We start from the raw sequence: 18,026 nt of genomic DNA on the forward strand, positions 1-18,026 counted from the left end.
AGGCTGACACCGAGGCATAGGCACCATGAAGGATGGCGCTCAGGAGGCCTGGTTTGTTGATGAGGATCCAGCTCAGGTCAGACCTTGAAGGCCCCTTGGCCGGCTGTCAGCTGGGTCAGCCCAGCTGGACACAGCGGCTCCAACAGCTGCTGTTGGGGCAGTGAGGTCGGCAGCCCCCAGTCTAGAAGGGTGGGGCCCTGTGGGGCAGAGTGGGAAGACTGTCCCAGCCAGAGAGGGGAGGTGTGCCTGGCCCCGACTTGGGCTGATTCAGACAAGGTCCAGGAGGAGGCCTGGAGACAAGCCAGCCCTGGGGGATGGGAGGCCGGGGCCAGGCGCCTGAGGGTGGACACGTCCCAGGGCTGGCCAGGGAGGAGCCTTGAGTGATGGGTGTGCTGGCCGGGAGGGCTTTGCTGCTGCACTCTGTTGGGGTAGCCTGACTGGCTACTTGAGGGTTATGCGGTCTCTTCGGATCTGCACCAGCCCCTTCCTCTACAGATGAGGAAACTGAGTCACGGGAGCAGAAGCAGTGAGTCCAGGGCCTGCGGCCTCGCCTCAGGGACTCCGGGTCTGGAACCCACGTCTCGGCTGAGGGCACGGTGGCAGCTGCCTCGTCGGGCCCCGGTGGGGACTCCGGGTCTGGAACCCGCGTCTCGGCTGAGGGCACGGTGGCAGCTGCCTCTGGGCCGGGCCCCGGTGGGGACTCCGGGTCTGGAACCCGCGTCTCGGCTGAGGACACGGTGGCAGCTGCCTCTGGTCCGGGACCCGGTGGGGACTCCGGGTCTGGAACCCGCGTCTTGGCTGAGGGAACGGTGGAAGCTGCCTCTGGTCCAGGCCCTGCTGCTGTCACTGCTGGGGTCCTAACCAGGGTTTCAGGGCTGGCCCTGGAGCTGGACAGTGGCAGGCAGGGGCCAGGCGGACCTGAGACCAAGTGCTGGCCCATGAGATGCCCCTTCCACAGAGCTCTGAGACCTGGGAGGCCAGGCCCCTCTGTGGGCCCAGGCCTGGGCTCTACGAAGATCCCTGGCTGGACCAGCTCGGTGTTCCCATAGTTCTGGTTGTGGGGGCTGGGGGTTGTCCGGGGCCTGCCCAGGGTCTGTACCCAGGCCAAAGCTGCAGGGTGCTTGCTGTCTGCAGGAGGGGCCGATAGGAGCCTGGATCACTGCATCTGTCCCGGGTCCTGCTGGGGCATCAGGGCAGGGAAGAGAGCTAGGAAAGGTCTGGGTGGCCAGACCTGCCCCTCGGAAGCCCCACTTCGGACACGTTCATGGTGACCCTTGGAGCCAGTCACTGAACATTTATTTGGAGTCCCTGGAGCCCCGCTGTAGCAAGGGGGACAGAGAAGGTGGGACCTGGCAGACCCATAGCTTCCAAGCTGGGGTCCCAGAGACAGAGTGACGATGCACGGCTGTGTGGGAGCCAGGCAGGCGGTGACGCGGCAGAACTGCTAGCAGGGGCCCAGGAGACTGCAGCAGGCTGGTGCTCACGGTGGATCTGAGGGACAGGCGTGCGTGGCACGGCCTTGGCCATGGCCCCTGACCAACCCCCCGTGCACCAAGCACCACACTGAGCTCAGAATCCGGGCGGAGGGGGAGCCACGGGTACAGGGAGGCCAAGGCACACACAGCCGGGCCTGCAGACTCGAGCCTAGCAGGGACCGTTAGGTCTCGGGAGGAGGCAGCTGAGGGCGATAGGATCTGCACAGAGCAGTGAGGGGCAGAGGACGCAGGGACCAGATGGGTCTCCCACGCCAGGTGAGCCCAGAACAGCCCTTCCCAGCCCCTCTATAGGGTAGGTTGGCGGCAGTAGCTCACCAGGCCCAGGAGCGGCCCACCCTGGAGGCAAAGCCTATCCCAAAACCTGGCTCTGCCTCTTCCCGGGGTGACCTTGAGTCCATAAAACTGACACCCCTGGGGTGAAGCTTGACAGCCGGAAGCCGTTCCAGGAGGGAAGGGCCTCGGTTTCTCCTGGGGCATGTGGGTAGGAAGGCCCTCTGGATCCTGCATCAGTCCCACGGCCGCAGTGCGATGTCGTCACGTGTGATCACGGCTGCCTGGCGCCCCCTGCCGGCCGCACCTCAGCCCTTCCCCGCAGGCCTGGCCAGGGCAACCCAGCGGGCCGGATGTTGCCTGGCACCTCGAGGCCCCAGAGCCGGTGAGCACACGCTCCCTCGCCCATCTCCCTAGAGTCCTGCTGTGCAGCTGACACCCCCTGCCCCAGCCCCACAGCTCTCAGCTGTCCGGCTCCAGCGTCCACTCCGACAGCCACTGCAGGCAGGGGCCCCGCTGTGCCTCAGTCTCAGGGGGCTTGGTGGGGGGTGGAGGGGGCCGGCCGGGCCCAGGCAGGAGCGTGGAGGGGCTGCCTGGCCTGGGGCCCCTATCCTCGGGGTCAGGGTCGGGGGTGGGCCGTAAGGCCTGCACGAGCTGGTCTAGTGACTGCAGCAGGGTGTGGGGGCTCCAGCAGGCGTCCAGGGAGGGCAGGAAGGGGTCAGGCGTGCAGACCTCCACACACTCGGCGTCCGTGGGGATGCGCAGGTAGAAAGCGTGCAGCATCATTCTGAACGGCCGGTCCTCCCGGCCCGAGGCCTCTCCGTAAGTCAGGTCGCCCACCACGGGGTGGCCCAGGGCACTGCAGTGCACGCGCAGCTGGTGTGTCCGGCCTGTGGGGCGAGGGTGGTGCCGGATCAAGCTGGGGGCGGGGCCGCTCCACACCTATTTCCCTGACCAAGACCTGGCTCCTATCATGACTCCGCTGTAGTCTTAAAGCAGCCTCTTGGGGTGGAACTCTCCCTGTCCCCTGCCATGGGTGAGGATGACAGTATTTGGGACAGGAGACTCTGTTCAGGTCACCACTGGTGAGGACAGGGCCAGGATGGCGCTCGGTCCTGGAGAATCTAGGCCAGCCAGACCCCCAAGGACTCAATCAGGAGCCAGCAGGGACCCCGTGTCAGGTGAGAAGCTGAAAGGCTGCAGGGTGTGGAGTTAAGAACACATGAGTGCTTGTTGCCAGCTCTGCCTTGATGCTCAGGGTGGCCCAACCTAGGCTTCGTGGCCCTGTGCCTCAGTTTCCCTTCTGTCACCACCAGGACACCGCCCCCCCCAGACACACCCGTGAGCGGCTTCAGCAGCACTTTGGAGACAGGATCACCTGCGTACAGCCCGTGTTCCAGAACCACGAGCTCTGTGAGGCTTGGCTTTGGGTTCTCACAACCTGGGGCGCAGAAGGCAGGTGTGAGGTCAGCGGGACCGACCTGGGGCCCAGGCCCACCCCAACCCACGATGCCCACCCGGTGGGTCCCTATCTGCCCAGGCCCACCCCAACCCACGATGCCCGCCCAGTGGGTCCCTGCCTGCCACACCCTGCGAGCCCTCGATGCACATGGTGTGGGCCCGGCCTTCCGTGCTGTTCCTGCCAATGGCATGGCTGATGGTTACCCGGCTCTCTTGGATGTGTCCCCGTAGCTGTAGGAGAAGGGCAGTCGCACGCAGTTCACGGGGCAGCCCACCACTGCCGGGGAGCCCACCTAACACCAAGCAGCCACGTAAAGCATGGTGGGAGGCTCTGAGCCAGGGCTGCCCAAGTGGGGTGGGAGTCCTGAGTCCCCACGCCCCCCCACAGGACTGACCAGGTCTTACCAATGCCAGGTAAGCCTTGGTCACGCGCCGCTCCTTGAAGCACCTGTACGCGCTGCCAGCAGCTGCCTTGTTTAGGGCCACGCACAGCGCCCCGCTGGTGGAGAAATCCAGCTGGTGGCAGAACCTGGGGTGGGGCAGAGTCCGGCGTCTGAGCCACCTTCCTCCACAGACGCCACCGTGGGGCTCCGGCCGCCCCGCCTACCTGAACCCGTAGCAGGTGTCAGGGTCGGCCAGCTCGGGAAAGCGGTACCGCAGCTGCTTCTGCAGGGTCAGGGTCTCCCGCCAGGCCTTGCTGTCAATGCGAACGTCCCAGTGCTTGTTGACCACCAGGAAATCGCGGCTCCGATACACGATGGACAGGTTCTCCACGCTGCCTGGCTCCATGGCCGGCCTGCCGAGCCACGCGTGGGTGCGTGTGCTGTAAGCACGTGGGGAGCGCCCAGCCCAGCATACAGAGGTACCCGCGCCGCCCCACCCGGGCTCCGGTGCGAAGCCACGAAACCAGGTCCGCAGCCCTACTGTGCACCTGCATCCTCAGTCCCCGAGATCAGGCCGGGGCGTCAGCTGGAGAGTCAGGGAGTCAGCCTGCCCCGGGCTGACCTGAGGGACCCTGCCTGACCCAAGCCTGGAGGAGCCCGTTCCAAGCCTGCCCCACAGATCTTCCCCACAGACCCTCCCCTCCAGGGGATGCACGTGACGGCCTCTGCCCGACGGTGGGGGCGGGGAGGGGCTGCAGCACTACCAGGCCCGGCGGCCAGGTCTGCCCGGGGCGCGGGTTAGGGCTGGGGCCTCCTCGCTCCCCGCAGTCCGCGCAGACCCGCGCCCCGCACAGGCCCGGTGGGCAGGCCGACCCTGGTTCCGAGCCCCTCCCGCGCCCACGCCCACGCCAAGACCAACCTGCTGCCGGGCCGTGCAGTCCAGGCCACCGATGCCGTGCCCGGCGCCGGCTCCAGCCCCGTGCCCGCGCGCTGGCGACCCAGAGACCCTGGAAGCTCCGCTCCGGACGCCTAGCAGCGCTTCCGCCCTGCCCCGCTGCGCGCGCAGCCCCGCCCCCGGCCCGCCCCCGCGGCGGAAGGGCGGCTGCACCGGCCAATGGCGAGCTCCCCAGGGCACGCCGCGGGGGCTGCGGAGCGGGAACTCGCCCCGCCCACCGCTCGCGCAGCCCCGCCTCCGCCACGCCAACCAATGGTGAGCGCCGGCGGGCACGCCGGCTGCTGATTGGCGGCGCCCGGCACGCTCGGGGCGGGCAGTGCGCGACGGCGGCGGCGGCGCGGGAGGTTCAGAGCGGGAGCCCGGGCTCGCGGACGGCATGGAGGACTACGAGCAGGAGCTGTGCGGCGTCGAGGACGATTTCCACAACCAGTTCGCGGCCGAGCTGGAGGTGCTGGCCGAGCTGGAAGGTGGGGCGCGGCCCCTGGCCGTTGGGGAGGGCTGTCCGGAGCTGCGAAAGCCGGGACAGTGGCGACCTCGGGGAGGGCGTGCCGGGGGCCGAAGGGGCCTCCACGCCGCCGCTGGCGGGATCTGCCGTCTCGGGGCGGCCGCTGACAATGTCCTCTCCCAGCAGGGGCGTCGACTCCGTCGCCCTCCGGGGTCCCTGTGTCCACCGCGGGCCGACCCCCGCGGACGTTCGAGGAGGCCCTCACCAGAGGGGACGCGGCCTCCAGTCCCTCCCCAGCCGCATCTGTGGGCAGCAGCCAGGGCGGCGCCAAGAAGAGGCAGGTGGACGCCGACCTGCAGCCGGCCGGGTCTCTGCCCCACGGTAGGTGGGCGGCATTGCCCCAGGGCCTCCGGAGTGGGCGCGAGGCTGGGGAGGCCTCTGGTTCTCTGCATGTGTCTCCCCCAGCCCCCAGGATCAAACGGCCTAGGCTGCAGGTGGCCAAGAGGCTGAACTTTAGGTCGGAGGAGATGGAGGAGCCGCCCCCTCCCGACTCCCCGCCGACGGACATCACCCCGCCGCCGAGTCCTGAGGACCTCGCAGAGCTTTGGGGCCACGGGTGTGTGGCTTGGACATGGGCGTCCCATGCCATCTGTCCAGTGGGACTCAGATGGAACCCATCCCGTGCCTTGGATGAGGCCTGGGGGGTGGGGAGGGTTCCATGGCTGAGTGGTCTTGGACACGCATATCCAAGGGTGACCCCATGCTTGAGTTTCTGCCACTGAGCCCCGGTTTCTCCCCAGAGCCTCAGACGCTGCTGCCGACGTGGGTCTCACACGGGCCTCACCAGCTGCCCGCAATCCTGTCCTGAGGCGGCCCCCCATCTTGGAGGACTACGTCCACGTGACATCCACGGAGGGCGTCCGAGCCTATCTGGTGCTGCGTGCTGACCCCATGGCCACGGGGTTGCAGGTGCGTGGCTGTGGCCTTCCTGCACGGTGGGTGGGGCAGTGCTGCTCAGAAAACGGTCCTGGGAGCCCTCACCTGTGCCATTTGCTTAAAGTGGGTCGTGTGCACACCCCCAGGGGCTGCAGAGGGGGAGGCTGCGTCATGGGGCATAGACTTAGAAGACACAGCCTCCACACCCCAGGCTGCTGTCCAGCCTGTTTGCATGGCCCGGGGGGTGGAGAGGGCCTACTCCCTGCTTCCCTCTCTTGCTTTTTCCTGTTCCTCCTTCCTCTTAAAGCTGCCCCCCAACTTCCCCTTTGCAGCTGCCCCATCTGGATGGTTTTTTTCTTTTGGCCCCCCTGCCCCGTCTCCCACCCCTCACCGGCCAGCTTACTGGGGTTGTCCCACCCGGGTCCCTGAGCACTGATGGGGGCTGACGTGAATCCTGTGACCTACGAGGGGCCCATAGGCAATTGTCCTCCCTTCCCCACAGGGCTCTCTCCTCCACGTCTCATGGCGAGGCGGTGGCCAGCTGGACCTGCTGGGTGTGTCCTTTGCCTCCCTGAAGGAGCAGGTCGACGGCGAGGTTGTGGCTGCGGGTTTGCTGGGGGGCGGTGGCAGGGCTGCCTGAGCCCTCCTGATCCCAGCCTGTTGTTTACACAGCGGCGGGAGCGGCTGCTTCAGGAAGCCCAGAGGCTCTCAGACACCCTGCACAGGTGACTCGGCTGGCCCTTCCGCCCTAGGGACCCTTGTTGGCTTTTGCACCAACTCCTAGCTCCTAGCACGTGGGTTGGCATGGTCCCTGTGAGTTGTTTGTGGCTCAGGACGTGGTCCTCTCCAGTCTCAGGTCGGGGGAGGAGAAGGCAGCACAGCCCGTGGGGGCCCCTGAGGAGGAGCCGACTGACGGCCAAGATGCCTCCACTCACTGCCTCTGGGTGGATGAGTTTGCACCCCAGCACTACACGGAGCTGCTCAGTGATGACGTGAGGTCTTGCTCTCGCTCAAGTGTGGCTGGCTTTCTTTGTTCCCAAGAGGGAAGAACCTGGGCCCAGTGATTTTTGCACAGCCAATCCACTGGGCCTCGGGGATGGAGTGGGGCTCTGGTTTGTCCCTTTGAGTTGTAAGGTGGGGAACTGAGCACAGGGCTGTGTGCTACTGGTCCCCCGTGACCTGTGAGGCAGGCCAGGGGTCCAGGGTGTCACCTGATCCAAGTCTCTGTTCCCTTTCCTACCTTCGTAGCAGCTGACACTGGGGTGACCTTGGGGAGGGCAGGGGCCTCCCAGATGGGTTGTGGCCAGAGCCGTGGGGATGGAGCCCCTGGTGTGAGCCTCACGGTCACTCACTGGCAGGAAGACGGGGGTGGCCGTCCACCCTGTGGCTCAGTGTCCCGTGGTGCACGGGGCTCACCGTGGCAGGCTGACTGTCCGTGCCTGGAGGCGGTGCCCTCAGGCTGTGCCTCCCTTCCCGTGCTGCCCGCAGTTCACCAACCGCTGCCTGCTCAAGTGGTTGAAGTTGTGGGACTTGGTGGTGTTTGGCCACGAGAGGCCTGCCCGGAAGCCCAGGCCCAGTGTCGAGCCGGCCCGGGTCAGCAAGGAGGCCACGGCCCCAGGCAAGTGGAAAAGCCACGAACAGGTGCTGGAGGAGATGCTGGAGGCCGGGCTGGACCCGAGCCAGCGACCGAGGCAGAAGGTGAGCCCCGCTGGCTGTGCCGCCGGCAACAAGCCTGAGGCTTTGCATTCGGCGCCGGCACCCTCGCAGCTTGTTGACTTTCTCCAGGAGCCGTGGGTGTGATGACGTGTGGGTCTCGGCGTGCAGCGCCATTAGCACGAGTTAGAACTGGATCTGTTCCAGTAACAGCTCGGGGGAAGTCATTGTCCCTGAAGGGCTGGGTGGCTGGCCAGGACGATCTGGGTGGATGGTGGGTGGTTTCTGGGGGTCGGTCACATGGGTACCAGTTGTGTTTTGTCTGCACGACTCTTGTTTTGGGCAGGGGTTTTTTCTGTTGCTATATTGGTGCGTGAATGTGCTGAATTTTGTTATTATTTGATGGCTGGAGTGGGGTGGGGGGAGCACCCAGCCTGTGGGACACGTGGCAGTCCCTGGCTGCTGGGCCGGGAGCGTCCTGTAGGTGCGGTGCACACCATGCCTCCATCTACCTGGGCTGCAGGTGGCACTGCTCTGTGGGCCCCCGGGGCTGGGGAAGACCACCCTGGCACACGTGATTGCACGTCACGCGGGGTACTCTGTGGTGGAGATGAACGCCAGGTGAGTGACGTGAGGCCTGTCTCTGGCTCGCCTTCTGTTCTGATGTGTTTGAGTTTTGGCGGCGGACCTGAAACCGGGTGTGGATGTTCCCGTCTTGGGGGTGGTGGGGGCCTGGGCGTGTGGGCCGGGGAAACGTGTCCTTCCTCGGGGTTCACGGGATCGGCAGCAGCCGCGTCACGTGGCGGTCTCCACGCAAATGCAGCAGCCCTGGCCTTGGGAGGCTGCCCTGCCGGGGACGCCCACTGCCCTGACGACCCCTGACCTCCCCGTTGCAGTGACGACCGTAGCCCGGAGGTCTTCCGCACACGTATCGAGGCGGCCACCCAGATGGAGTCGGTGCTGGGTGCTGGCGGGAAGCCCAATTGCCTGGTCATCGATGAGATCGACGGGGCCCCCGTGGTGGGCTCCTGATGCCTGGGTAGGTGGGTGGGCGGGCAGGCAGGCGGGCAGCAGGGCCTGGACTCACTGTGTCCTCTGCATCTGCCCCAAGGCCGCCATCAACGTCCTCCTGAGCATCCTGAACCGCAAGGGGCCACAGGAGGTGGAGCCACAGGGCCCGGCTGTGCCTTCGGGTGGCGGCCGACGGCGCCGGGCAGAGGGGGGGCTCCTCATGAGGCCCATTATCTGCATTTGCAACGACCAGTGAGTGTACGGGCGGGTGCCACGGTCAGGAGAGGCCCCGGTGCCTGGAGGGAGGGTCCCGGCCCGTCCCTGTGTCCTGGGCTGTGGTGCCAACCCTGGGGTCCCTGGCCCTGCCACCTCTCCTCAGGTTCGCACCTTCCCTGCGGCAGCTGAAGCAGCAGGCCTTCCTGCTCCACTTCCCGCCAACTCTGCCCTCGAGGCTGGTGCAGCGGCTCCAGGAGGTCGGTGGAGCCCCGGGGGCGTGGCCTCGTTCTGGCCCCTGATTCCCTGCCCCTCCCCATGGAACCCTGGTAACCCCCGAAAGGATGGGGCATACCATCGGGCCCTCCAGCAGCCCTCCTCCCCCAGGTCTCCCTGCGGCAGGGCATGAGGGCCGACCCGGGGGTGCTGGCCGCCCTCTGTGAGAAAACGGACAATGACATCCGGGCCTGCATCAACACCCTGCAGGTGGGCGGCCGGCAGGCACCTCGTGGGGTAGGGTGGGGTCGGGAGTTGGCCGCCTCTCATGCCTTCGCCCCGTGTCTAGTTCCTGTACAGCCGGGGCCAGCGGGAGCTGAGCGTGCGGGACGTGCAGGCCACACGCGTGGGCCTCAAGGACCAGCGCAGAGGGCTCTTCTCGGTGTGGCAGGAGGTCTTCCAGCTGCCTCGAGCCCAGAGGTAGGTGGTGGCCACAGCCTCGGCCCAGACGCTCACGGTGCCTGGACCTCTGGACGCCAGCCCTGCATGCAGGCCAGCACGACCCTCGAGGTGGGGACTCAGTGTCCTGAGCCCACAGCTGCCTGGTCCGGCCTCCAGGGCCTTCCTCAGCCTTTTCCTGGCTTGTTCTCACCTCTACAGCCTTGGCGGGTCAGCCAGAGAAGCCTCCAGGGCCCCCTGTGGGAAGGACGCCCTCCATGTGGTGGGGCCTCCAGGGCGTCCCTCTCCAGGGCGCCCCTTGACTCAGCCCCTGCCCTGGCTGCACCCTCATTTTTGCAACATTTGGCCTGGGCTGTGGTCTCTGAGCTCCTGCCTGCCCACACCACTTGGCCTCCTGTAGGCAGGAGCAGCCAGCATGCCTCTGTCCTGACCTGGTATGGGACCCCAGGGGATGCTGGCCTGGTCGTGCTGCAGGACATGGGAAACGCTGGTCTGGGCCTGTGGGATGTGCTGCTCCTGGCCTGGACCTGGAGGGTGACTTTCCCTGGAGTCCCCTAACCCCAGAGGGTCAGGGTAGGGCTCCTCCCAGAGTGGGGCTCCTCTTCGGCTTAAGGGAATGTTTCAGGAGGTTGAGGTCCGGGCGTGTCTTTGGCTGTCTCCACCTGAGCGAGAGAGCAAGGGCCCTGCTGAGAAGAATGAAGCGGGTGGCAGCTCTGATGGGGCCTCCGAGTGTCCCTGGGAGACGGTGGGGCTGCCTGTGCTTTTAACACAGGTCCATCTAGCTTCAGCACCCCACTTGCAGGCGCCGTGTGGGCCAGGACCCTGCCCTGCCTGCTGACACACTCCTGCTGGGTGACGGGGACGTGGGCTCCCTGACCTCCGCCTCACAGCGATTCTACCGTGTTCTGCGTGCCGCTGCCTCTGCGGGCGAGCACGAGAAGGTGGTCCAGGTACCTGTCTTCCACCAAAATCCCTGCCTGGGGGCCGCTTGGCTAGGACCTGGGCTGTGACCCTGCCCCTGCCGGCCCTCCCGTGTGGATGGGGAGGCGTTTTTGGGGGTGCTGAGAGAGGCAGGTCCGGAGATGGGGTGCCAGGAGGGTGGGAGGGACTGCAGGGCACGGGCTGGCAGGCAAGGAGGGAGGGGCGGCCGTCTGACGGGGGAGGTCGCTCTGGTGGCTGCTTGGGACTCTCAGCGGGTTGGGGTGGAGCCCCTGCCCGACAGCCTCGCCTGGGGCTGTGAGGGGCTGGATTCTGGACTTAAGATGCACATGGGGTAGAGAGCAGGGCGGTGAGGGCTTCCTGCCGCTCTGCCCCTGGGAGTCCCTGTCTGAGCTGCCTACTGATTGTAAGCGGCTTTGGATTAGCAGCTGGGGATCCACAACCAATCCCCAAATCCCAAAACCCGCGATGTGGAGGGGCAGCGTGGGGCAGCGTGGAGCAGCGGCAGGGTTAGACTCCCCCGTGGAACAGGGTTGGGGGCTGTGGGGTGTGGAGGGGCAGTGTGGAGCAGCGACGGGGATAGACTCCCCCACGGAACAGGAGTGGGGACACCACAGCCTGGACTGTGGTGGGCAGAACTTCCTTAGGCAGTCTAAGGAGGGACTGAGTGAGGCTGGATCCCTTTGGTTCCTGGAGGCCGTTTGGTGGGCGGTTCACCCCCTTGTGTCAGCCTCTGTCAAGCTGTAGTGAGGATGCTCAAGGTGGACCCTCCCCCGACCCCCTGGGCCCCGTGACCCCTTGCTGGTGTGTGCTGCTGCCCCAGACGCCCAGCATTGTGGGGACCCTTGTGGAGGGTCTGCGAAGCCTTGGGTGGCAGGCGGCAGGCAGGAGTGGAGGGTCTGCGGCAGGAGGTGGAGGGTCCGCAGTGGTGCACCTTCCCTGGGGTGGGCAGGAGCTCAGGGGTTGCCGGCCGCCTGCAGGGTCTGTTTGACAACTTCCTGCGCCTGCGGCTGCGAGACTCCAGCCTGGGCGCTGTGTGTGCGGCCCTCGACTGGCTGGCCTTCGATGACCTGCTGGCGGGGGCTGCTCACCACAGCCAGAGCTTCCAGCTGCTGCGCTATCCGCCCTTCCTGCCCGTGGCCTTCCACGTGCTGTTTGCTTCCAGCCACACACCCAGGATCACCTTCCCCAGCAGCCAGCAGGAGGTGTGCTCGCCCCTGTGCCACTCCTGCCCCTCCCCCGTGCTCCCTCCCGCGCTGCCCGTGTGGCTGCCCCCGGCCCCGTGCCCCCCTGCCCGCGCTGCCCGTGTGGCTGCCCCCGGCCCCGTGCCCCCCTGCCCGCGCTGCCCGTGTGGCTGCCCCCGGCCCCGTGCCACTGCCCCCGGCCCTGTGCCACCGCCCCCGTGCTGCCCGTGTGGCTGCCCCCGGCCCCGTGCCCCCCTGCCCGCGCTGCCCGTGTGGCTGCCCCCGGCCCCACCCACCATTCTCCCCTCGCCCGGGAGGCCCTGGTGACCAGGCCTTGGCTCACTGCCTGCCCCAGGCCCAGAACCGGATGAGCCAGATGAGGAACCTGATCCAGACGCTGGTGTCCGGCATTGCGCCAGCTACGCGCAGCCGGGCCACGCCCCAGGCCCTGCTCCTGGATGCCCTCTGCCTGCTCCTGGACATTCTTGCGCCCAAGCTCCGCCCCGTGAGTGCTGTCCACGGGGTGGGGGACTCCCTGCCTTCTGCCCTCCCATCCCAGGTGAGCATACATCTGTACAGCCTGCTCAGCCCCCTGCTTGCTGCCCCCCGTCTCCCAGGTGAGCACGCAGCTGTACAGCACCCGTGAGAAGCAACAGCTGGCCAGCCTGGTGGGCACGATGCTCACTTACAGCCTGACCTACCGCCAGGAGCGCACGCCCGATGGCCAGTACATCTACAGGCTGGAGCCGTGAGTCCGCCACTGCCAGGGGTGGGGGCCTGGCCGTGCTCCACGTTCCAGGGCCCGCATAGGGCCAGTAGTCTGAAAGCACGGTCATGGCGTCTGGGGGTGGCGGGCCTCAGTGTATCTCGCTCAGATGTAACCGTGAGGCGGGGTCACCTTCATCCGCCTGAGATTGGCTCTGGGACCTGAGCTTTGCTGCAGAGCTGCTCCCAGCCTTAGCACCCCCACATGGAACTGGAGCTGGGGGCCCCGAGAGTAACTGCACTTTCCAACGCTCCGTTTCCCGCTGTGGGATGGCCATGGGGGTGGCGGGGGTGAGGCACGGGTCAGTGGCCCCGGGGTCCTGCTGCCCCAGTGACGGCACCAATGTGCAGGACGCTGTCACTCTCCGTGGCAGCCACTGGCAGGTTTTATCGTCGTCCCACATACGCTTGCAGTTGGGGAAACTGAGGCTTGGGGCAGTTAAACCCGGCCGCCGCAGGGTTGGGGTGCGGTGGCACCAGGACTCAGCCCCACATTCCCGCTCTGGCGTTGTGGCTTTTGGAGTTTGCGGTTGGAGCGCCCGGCGGGTCTCTGGCCCTGGGCCTGGCCCCGCTGACCTGCGCTGGTGCCCCCCCCCCCCGCGCTGAGCAGGAACGTGGAGGAACTCTGCCGCTTCCCTGAGCTGCCTGCCCGCAAGCCCCTCACCTACCAGACGAAGCAGCTCATTGCCCGCGAGATCGAGGTGGAGAAGATGCGGCGGGCGGAGGTTTCTGCCCGGGCAGAGAACAGCCCCCAGGTGAGCCCACCCAGACTCTGGAGCAGGTTGGGGTCTGGGCGTGCACCATCCCCACTGTAGCCCTGTGTGGCCAGATCTCACAATGCCTGCTCCCTGCAGGTGGACGGGAGCCCCCTAGGGCTCGAGGGTCTGCTGGGGGGCAGTGGGGAGAAAGGGGTGCGCCGACCTGCCCCACGCAACCATGAGCAGCGGCTGGAGCACATCATGAGGCGAGCGGCCCGGGAGGAACAGGTGTGGAATGGGCAGCCGTGGGGATGGGACCAAGGTACATACCTTCGGGGGTGTGGCTAGGGCAGTCATGAGGCGGGGCCAAGGCACCCATGGGGTGGGGCCAGGGTACCTTTGGGGGTGTGGCTAGTCGTGAGGTAGTGCCAGGGTACCTTCAGGGGCGGGGCCAGGGTAGTCATGAGGCGGGGCCAGGGTATCTTCAGGGGTGGGGCCAAGGCACCCATGGGGCGGGGCCAGGGTACCTTTGGGGGTGGGGCTGAGCCACAGGAGGAGTCCGGCTGAGGGTGGGGCTGGCTCATTGCCCTAAGAGGGGGGCTCTGAAGGACCAGCTCCCTACTCTCAGCATGACGAGGGCTCTACCCAGGCCTCAGTTTCCCGTCTGGGCAGAAGAGTGGCTGTATTGGCTCTTCTTGATTGGCACCTGGCGGGGAGCAGATGGCAGTGAGGGGTGAGGGGCAGCTGGCCTGGGCCGGGTTCGGAAAGGTGTCTCAGAGGTGCTCTGGCCCCTCCTCCCTGGAAAGGCTCTCGGTCTTCCTGTCTCGGGAAGGGGCTGGATGGGGTATCTGTCCCATGGGACTGACTAGTTCCTCCTCCCCATCAGCCTGAGAAGGACTTCTTTGGACGTGTGGTCATCAGGAGCACAGCAGTCCCGAGTGCAGGTGTGTGTGGGGGGTGTTGTGGGGTTGTGGGGGGCCTGGGGTGCTGGGGTCTAGCTGAGGAGCAACCCTGTGGCCCCGCAGGGGACACGGCCCTGGAGCAGGACTCAATGGAGCGGCGCATGGGCACGGCAGTGGGCAGGAGCGAGGTCTGGTTCCGCTTCAACGAGGGTGTCTCCAATGCTGTGCGGCGCAGCCTGTACATCAGGGACTTGCTCTAATTCTCTCTGACCTGCGGACACGCCCCCGCATTGCTTCCCGCAGAGTGCAGGGAGACACAAACCTGGAGATGTGTTTATAAAGTCACGCCTTTACAGACTGTAATCGCGCGCGAGTGGAGTGGGCTTCACAAGATAGAGTGAGTGGGGCCGGGCGCAGTCTCACAGGATGGAGTGAATGGGGCTGGGCACAGTCTTACAAGATGGTGTGAGTGGGGCTGGGCGTGGGCTTACAGGATGGAGTGAGTGGGGCCAGGAGTGGGGTTCACAGGATGGTGGGAGTGGGGCCAGGCGTGGTCTCACAGGATGGAGCTAGTAGGGCCGGGTGCAGGCTCACAGGATGGAGCAAGTGGGGCCAGGCATGGTCTCACAGGATGGTGTGAGTGGGGCTGGGAGTGGGGCCAGGCACGGTCTCACAGGATGGTGTGCGTGGGGCTCACAGGATGGCGCATTTGCCCTTTTCCACCCATGGGTTGTTCTTCATCAGGTCGGGGTTCAGGAAGGGGTCCTTGGGGATCCCATCCTCGATCCACTTCAGCAGCCTGCGGGTGGGCGGGTGGTGGGTGAGTGGTGGCACCTGGCCCCCGAGGGCCTCCTGCTGCACCTGCCTGTCGGCGGTGGTGGTCGTGGCTATGAAAATGAGCGGCCAGCGCAGGGCAGACAAATGAGAGGCAAATCAGACGGGTGGGGCACTCACTCAGGGATGGTCTTGGACGCCATCTCCCGCTGGAAGGCCAGCTGGTACTTGAGGCTCTCCACCTCTTTCTTCATCTGTGGCACGTCCCATTCCTCCATGGGGTCAGGGGCTTCCGAAGCAGCCAGCCTGGGGCTGGAGGGCACAGGAGGAAGCCACAGGGCCGAGGCTGCCAGCCTGTAGTCTCCACCCCCGCTGCTCCCTCCCTGCAGGCCTGAGCTGAGCCCCCCAGGATGAAGTGGGGAGAGTCCCCACCACTGCCTGGGCCAGTCCCCTAGGCGTTGCTAGGGTGCAGGGCACAGGGCGAGTTCCCACAAGGTCCCAGCTCCCACCTCCTCTAGTGGGACTACTTAATTGCAAGAAACTTTATCTTCTCAGCTACTCTCCCATACCCCCCTACACCTTACGAAGGTCCCTTGCAGGCAGCAGAAAGGGTGCTCAGCATGGCAGGCCCCCAGCTCGCACCCTCCCACTGAGGCCCACGCAGGCTGACCCAGACCACGTTGTGAGGCATGGGGCGAGGTCCTCAGGAGGTGGCCCCTGCCCTGCCCCGCTGTGTGTCCCTCTGCTTTGCATGGGCAGAGCCCAATCCAGAGCCAGGACTCCTGGACAGGAATGTTCTGCTGCAGTTTGCATCTCTGGCAGGTGGGGTGTGTGCTCAGTATCTTGGGGGCTCAGGCTACATGACCCGAGTCTGGGACATGGGCTGTGGGTGGTCCCTGGGACCCCAGTGTGTCTGGCCACCGCATACACGTTACCTGCATGCTTTCTGCTTGTGGCCAGCCTGGGAAAGCCACAGGTTGACACCTTTCAGAACTGCTACAAGTTTGAGGCAAGTGGGGGTGGGTTGCCCCCTGCCTCTCCCACTCCCTACCCACTCCAGGGGCCCAGGGAGTCCCTCACTTCGTCCCAACCCTGGCCCCCATCCCCAAGGTAGGGAAATAGGGCTGAACCTTGGGAGGGTGGGTGGGGGGTTGGCGTTGAGTTTGGGGGAGCCTGCCTCTGGCTGTGAAGGGGGCTCCTGGCCCAACAGTCTCCCCATCCCTTTGGTCGTGCAGCTGCGCCGGCCACCTAGGGAGGGGCCCAGGGCCTGAGGTGGGTGGGGTCCCGGTTGGTGAATTGGGCAGACTCCCAGCAGCCGGCAGAGGATCTGCCCGTAGTGGGGTGGGAGCCCGGGGAGCGAGCGGGGGCAGGTTTCTGGGGGAGTGATCAGGATCATGCAGAGGATTCCCTCCCAGAGACCCTGGAGTTCCGGCACCCCCACCCTCCCCCATCCCCGGTGCAGGCCTTTCCTCGGAGACCCTACACTCAGCCTCGTGGGTGTGGGACCAGCTGCGTGTGGGTCCTCCCAGGCCCGGGGTGTTGGTGCCCCGCCCGCAGCCCAGTTCTCGCTGCCTGGCCCTACCTTCGCGCAGCTGCCGCCAAGCCTGGCCACCCGCCCCGTGCACCCCGTGGACGCCCCCAGCCACGGGACTCAGTGGGCACTGCAGGCGGCGCACGGCGCTCAGATGGACACAGCTCCCCCGCACCGCGCGAGCCGCCTCCCTGCCTGCAGCACCGGCTCGGGTTGGGTTTTGCTGCCCACGGGGCAGCTGCCCTCGCCCCGGGAGTTAGGGTGAGCCCAGGGGACTGACCTGGGCCAGCTGAGAGCCGCGGGGCCTCAGGGCCCTCCCTAGCCCCAGGGGCCTGTTCATCGGACCTACCTTGAAAAGGTGACAGTGGAGGGACAATGACAACGGCCAGGCGACCGCAAGTGACAGCGAGGGCCAAGTGATGTTCCGGGAGTCCGCCAGGCAGAGCCCTGGCTGTGCCCCGCCCCTCCCGCCACCTGGGCCCTGGCGCCGCCCCCACCCCCCCCTCAGGGCTGGGCTGACCCCGGAGATAGCCTGTGCTGGCACCTCCCCGGGGCTCACCCAGCGGGTGGACATGCAGCCAGGGGCCAGGGTGGGGCTGGTCCATTTTCCCTGAGGGGCCAGCTTGGGCCCTGGTGGAGTGGTCTCCTTCCACTTGAGGGGGTGGGTTCCCCCTTCAGTGTCCTGGGCCAGCCGGGAAGAGTGGGGATGGGGCTGGGACGCTTTGCCCTCTGGAGCCTCTGCAGCCTGCAGGGTTCAGGTGACCCTCAGCTGTCCCCCCCAACAGAGGCATCCTGTGTGGGCCATGTGGCTCACCCTGGGATGTGAGCCTCTTCCTGCTGGGGGCCCCGGGGCTCCGTGGAGCTCCCGGCTCCAGCCCGATCCCTGGTTCCCAGACCAGTGGCCAGCACGGGGCAGCTCCCGAGGGCAGGAGGGTGCCGTGCTTTTCAGTCTGAGCTGAGCGTGGTGGCCTGAGGCGTCCCCAACACCGGCCCACTGTGGGTGCTCTGGGGCACGCTGCCTCGGGAGAGGTGCCCCCAGCTGCAGCACTCGGGCCGGGGTTGTGTGACCTCGAGGCTGTGGGGAGGGGGCTTCCCTTTGGGGCTCCACACCTGTCAGCCTGCAGAGCTGAGACTGGTCCCTTTTCCTCCGACACGTTTTCCCGTGTCTCCTCCCACTCTGCCCTGGGTGCACCCCCTGGGCTCCTGTGGGAGCTGTGCCCCATGTACCAGCAGATGACGCACGCACCAGGCTGCATCCTAGGTGGGGGCCCCCAGGCAGCAACAGCAGCCTCTGGGGGCACAGGGCCAAGCTCCCCAAACTCAGTCCCTGCAGAAGCTGGGCCACCCCCGGGGAAGCCTGGGCCAGGCCCTTGGTGGGTGCTGCCAGGGCCAGGGGACTGTGAGCAGGTCACTCTGCCTTCCCCAGTGTCACAGGGAACCGCCCAGCCTGCCTGGGGTGGCCCAGAGCCCTGCAGGGGTTGTCAGGGAGAGGTGGGCCCTGTCCCTCTTGGGCACCCAGGCCCCTGAAGTCAGCAGGACTCCCTGCCACTGTGACTCTGAATCGGGGCCACCTGCACCTCCCGCCCTGATGTGGATCGGCTGGATCAGAGGCGCCTCTGGAACTGGGGCACATTAGGGAAGGGATTATTTTTATTATGGATTTGGGGGTGGGGCGGGGCAGCTTAAAGCCCAGGGCACCAGGCCTCTTCCTCAGGGCAGATGGTTGCCCCTCTTG

The 18,026-nt window shown here is 66.5% G+C and overlaps 3 protein-coding genes across 14 annotated transcripts; 1 reads left to right on the forward strand and 2 right to left on the reverse strand.

Moving 5' to 3' along the window:
* Positions 1-1,279: 1,279 nt before the first annotated feature.
* On the reverse strand, positions 1,280-4,686 carry RPUSD1 (RNA pseudouridine synthase domain containing 1). 8 transcript variants are annotated; one of them, XM_054455352.2, is made up of 6 exons: positions 4,530-4,686; positions 3,835-4,023; positions 3,633-3,756; positions 3,356-3,458; positions 3,106-3,207; positions 1,280-2,656 (listed from the first exon to the last, which is right to left on the reverse strand). In XM_054455352.2, the coding sequence occupies exons 2-6, from the start codon at positions 4,014-4,016 to the stop codon at positions 2,229-2,231; spliced, it is 939 nt and encodes a 312-aa protein (XP_054311327.2). In that variant the 5' UTR covers positions 4,017-4,023; positions 4,530-4,686; the 3' UTR covers positions 1,280-2,228. The 8 variants fall into 8 exon arrangements, with proteins under 8 accessions (XP_054311327.2, XP_054311326.2, XP_054311328.2 ...); XM_054455351.2 differs by having other exon boundaries at positions 3,347-3,458; XM_054455353.2 differs by having other exon boundaries at positions 3,347-3,458; positions 3,835-3,924; positions 4,530-4,665.
* Positions 4,687-4,876: 190 nt separating this feature from the next.
* CHTF18 (chromosome transmission fidelity factor 18) lies at positions 4,877-14,349 on the forward strand. Of its 4 annotated transcripts, none has more exons than XM_054455366.2 (22): positions 4,877-5,032; positions 5,197-5,391; positions 5,476-5,626; positions 5,811-5,979; positions 6,449-6,541; positions 6,619-6,671; positions 6,797-6,938; positions 7,435-7,644; positions 8,123-8,220; positions 8,496-8,619; positions 8,711-8,862; positions 8,990-9,083; positions 9,211-9,309; positions 9,389-9,519; positions 10,301-10,448; positions 11,418-11,642; positions 11,977-12,126; positions 12,239-12,369; positions 12,997-13,141; positions 13,241-13,372; positions 13,971-14,028; positions 14,110-14,349. In XM_054455366.2, the coding sequence occupies exons 1-22, from the start codon at positions 4,942-4,944 to the stop codon at positions 14,244-14,246; spliced, it is 2,928 nt and encodes a 975-aa protein (XP_054311341.2). In that variant the 5' UTR covers positions 4,877-4,941; the 3' UTR covers positions 14,247-14,349. The 4 variants fall into 4 exon arrangements, with proteins under 4 accessions (XP_054311341.2, XP_054311336.2, XP_054311339.2 ...); XM_054455364.2 differs by having other exon boundaries at positions 4,879-5,032; positions 5,194-5,391; XM_054455361.2 differs by having other exon boundaries at positions 4,878-5,032; positions 5,197-5,626.
* A 330-nt stretch (positions 14,350-14,679) lies between these two features.
* On the reverse strand, positions 14,680-16,713 carry GNG13 (G protein subunit gamma 13). 2 transcript variants are annotated; one of them, XM_054455367.1, is made up of 3 exons: positions 16,641-16,713; positions 14,941-15,072; positions 14,680-14,785 (listed from the first exon to the last, which is right to left on the reverse strand). In XM_054455367.1, the coding sequence occupies exons 2-3, from the start codon at positions 15,036-15,038 to the stop codon at positions 14,680-14,682; spliced, it is 204 nt and encodes a 67-aa protein (XP_054311342.1). In that variant the 5' UTR covers positions 15,039-15,072; positions 16,641-16,713. The 2 variants fall into 2 exon arrangements, with proteins under 2 accessions (XP_054311342.1, XP_054311343.1); XM_054455368.2 differs by lacking the exon at positions 16,641-16,713 and adding an exon at positions 16,343-16,481.
* Between the last annotated feature and the right edge of the window lie 1,313 nt (positions 16,714-18,026).

This window comes from Pongo pygmaeus, chromosome 18, assembly GCF_028885625.2.
Source record: "Pongo pygmaeus isolate AG05252 chromosome 18, NHGRI_mPonPyg2-v2.0_pri, whole genome shotgun sequence".
In the NCBI taxonomy this organism is placed as follows: domain Eukaryota; kingdom Metazoa; phylum Chordata; class Mammalia; order Primates; family Hominidae; genus Pongo; species Pongo pygmaeus.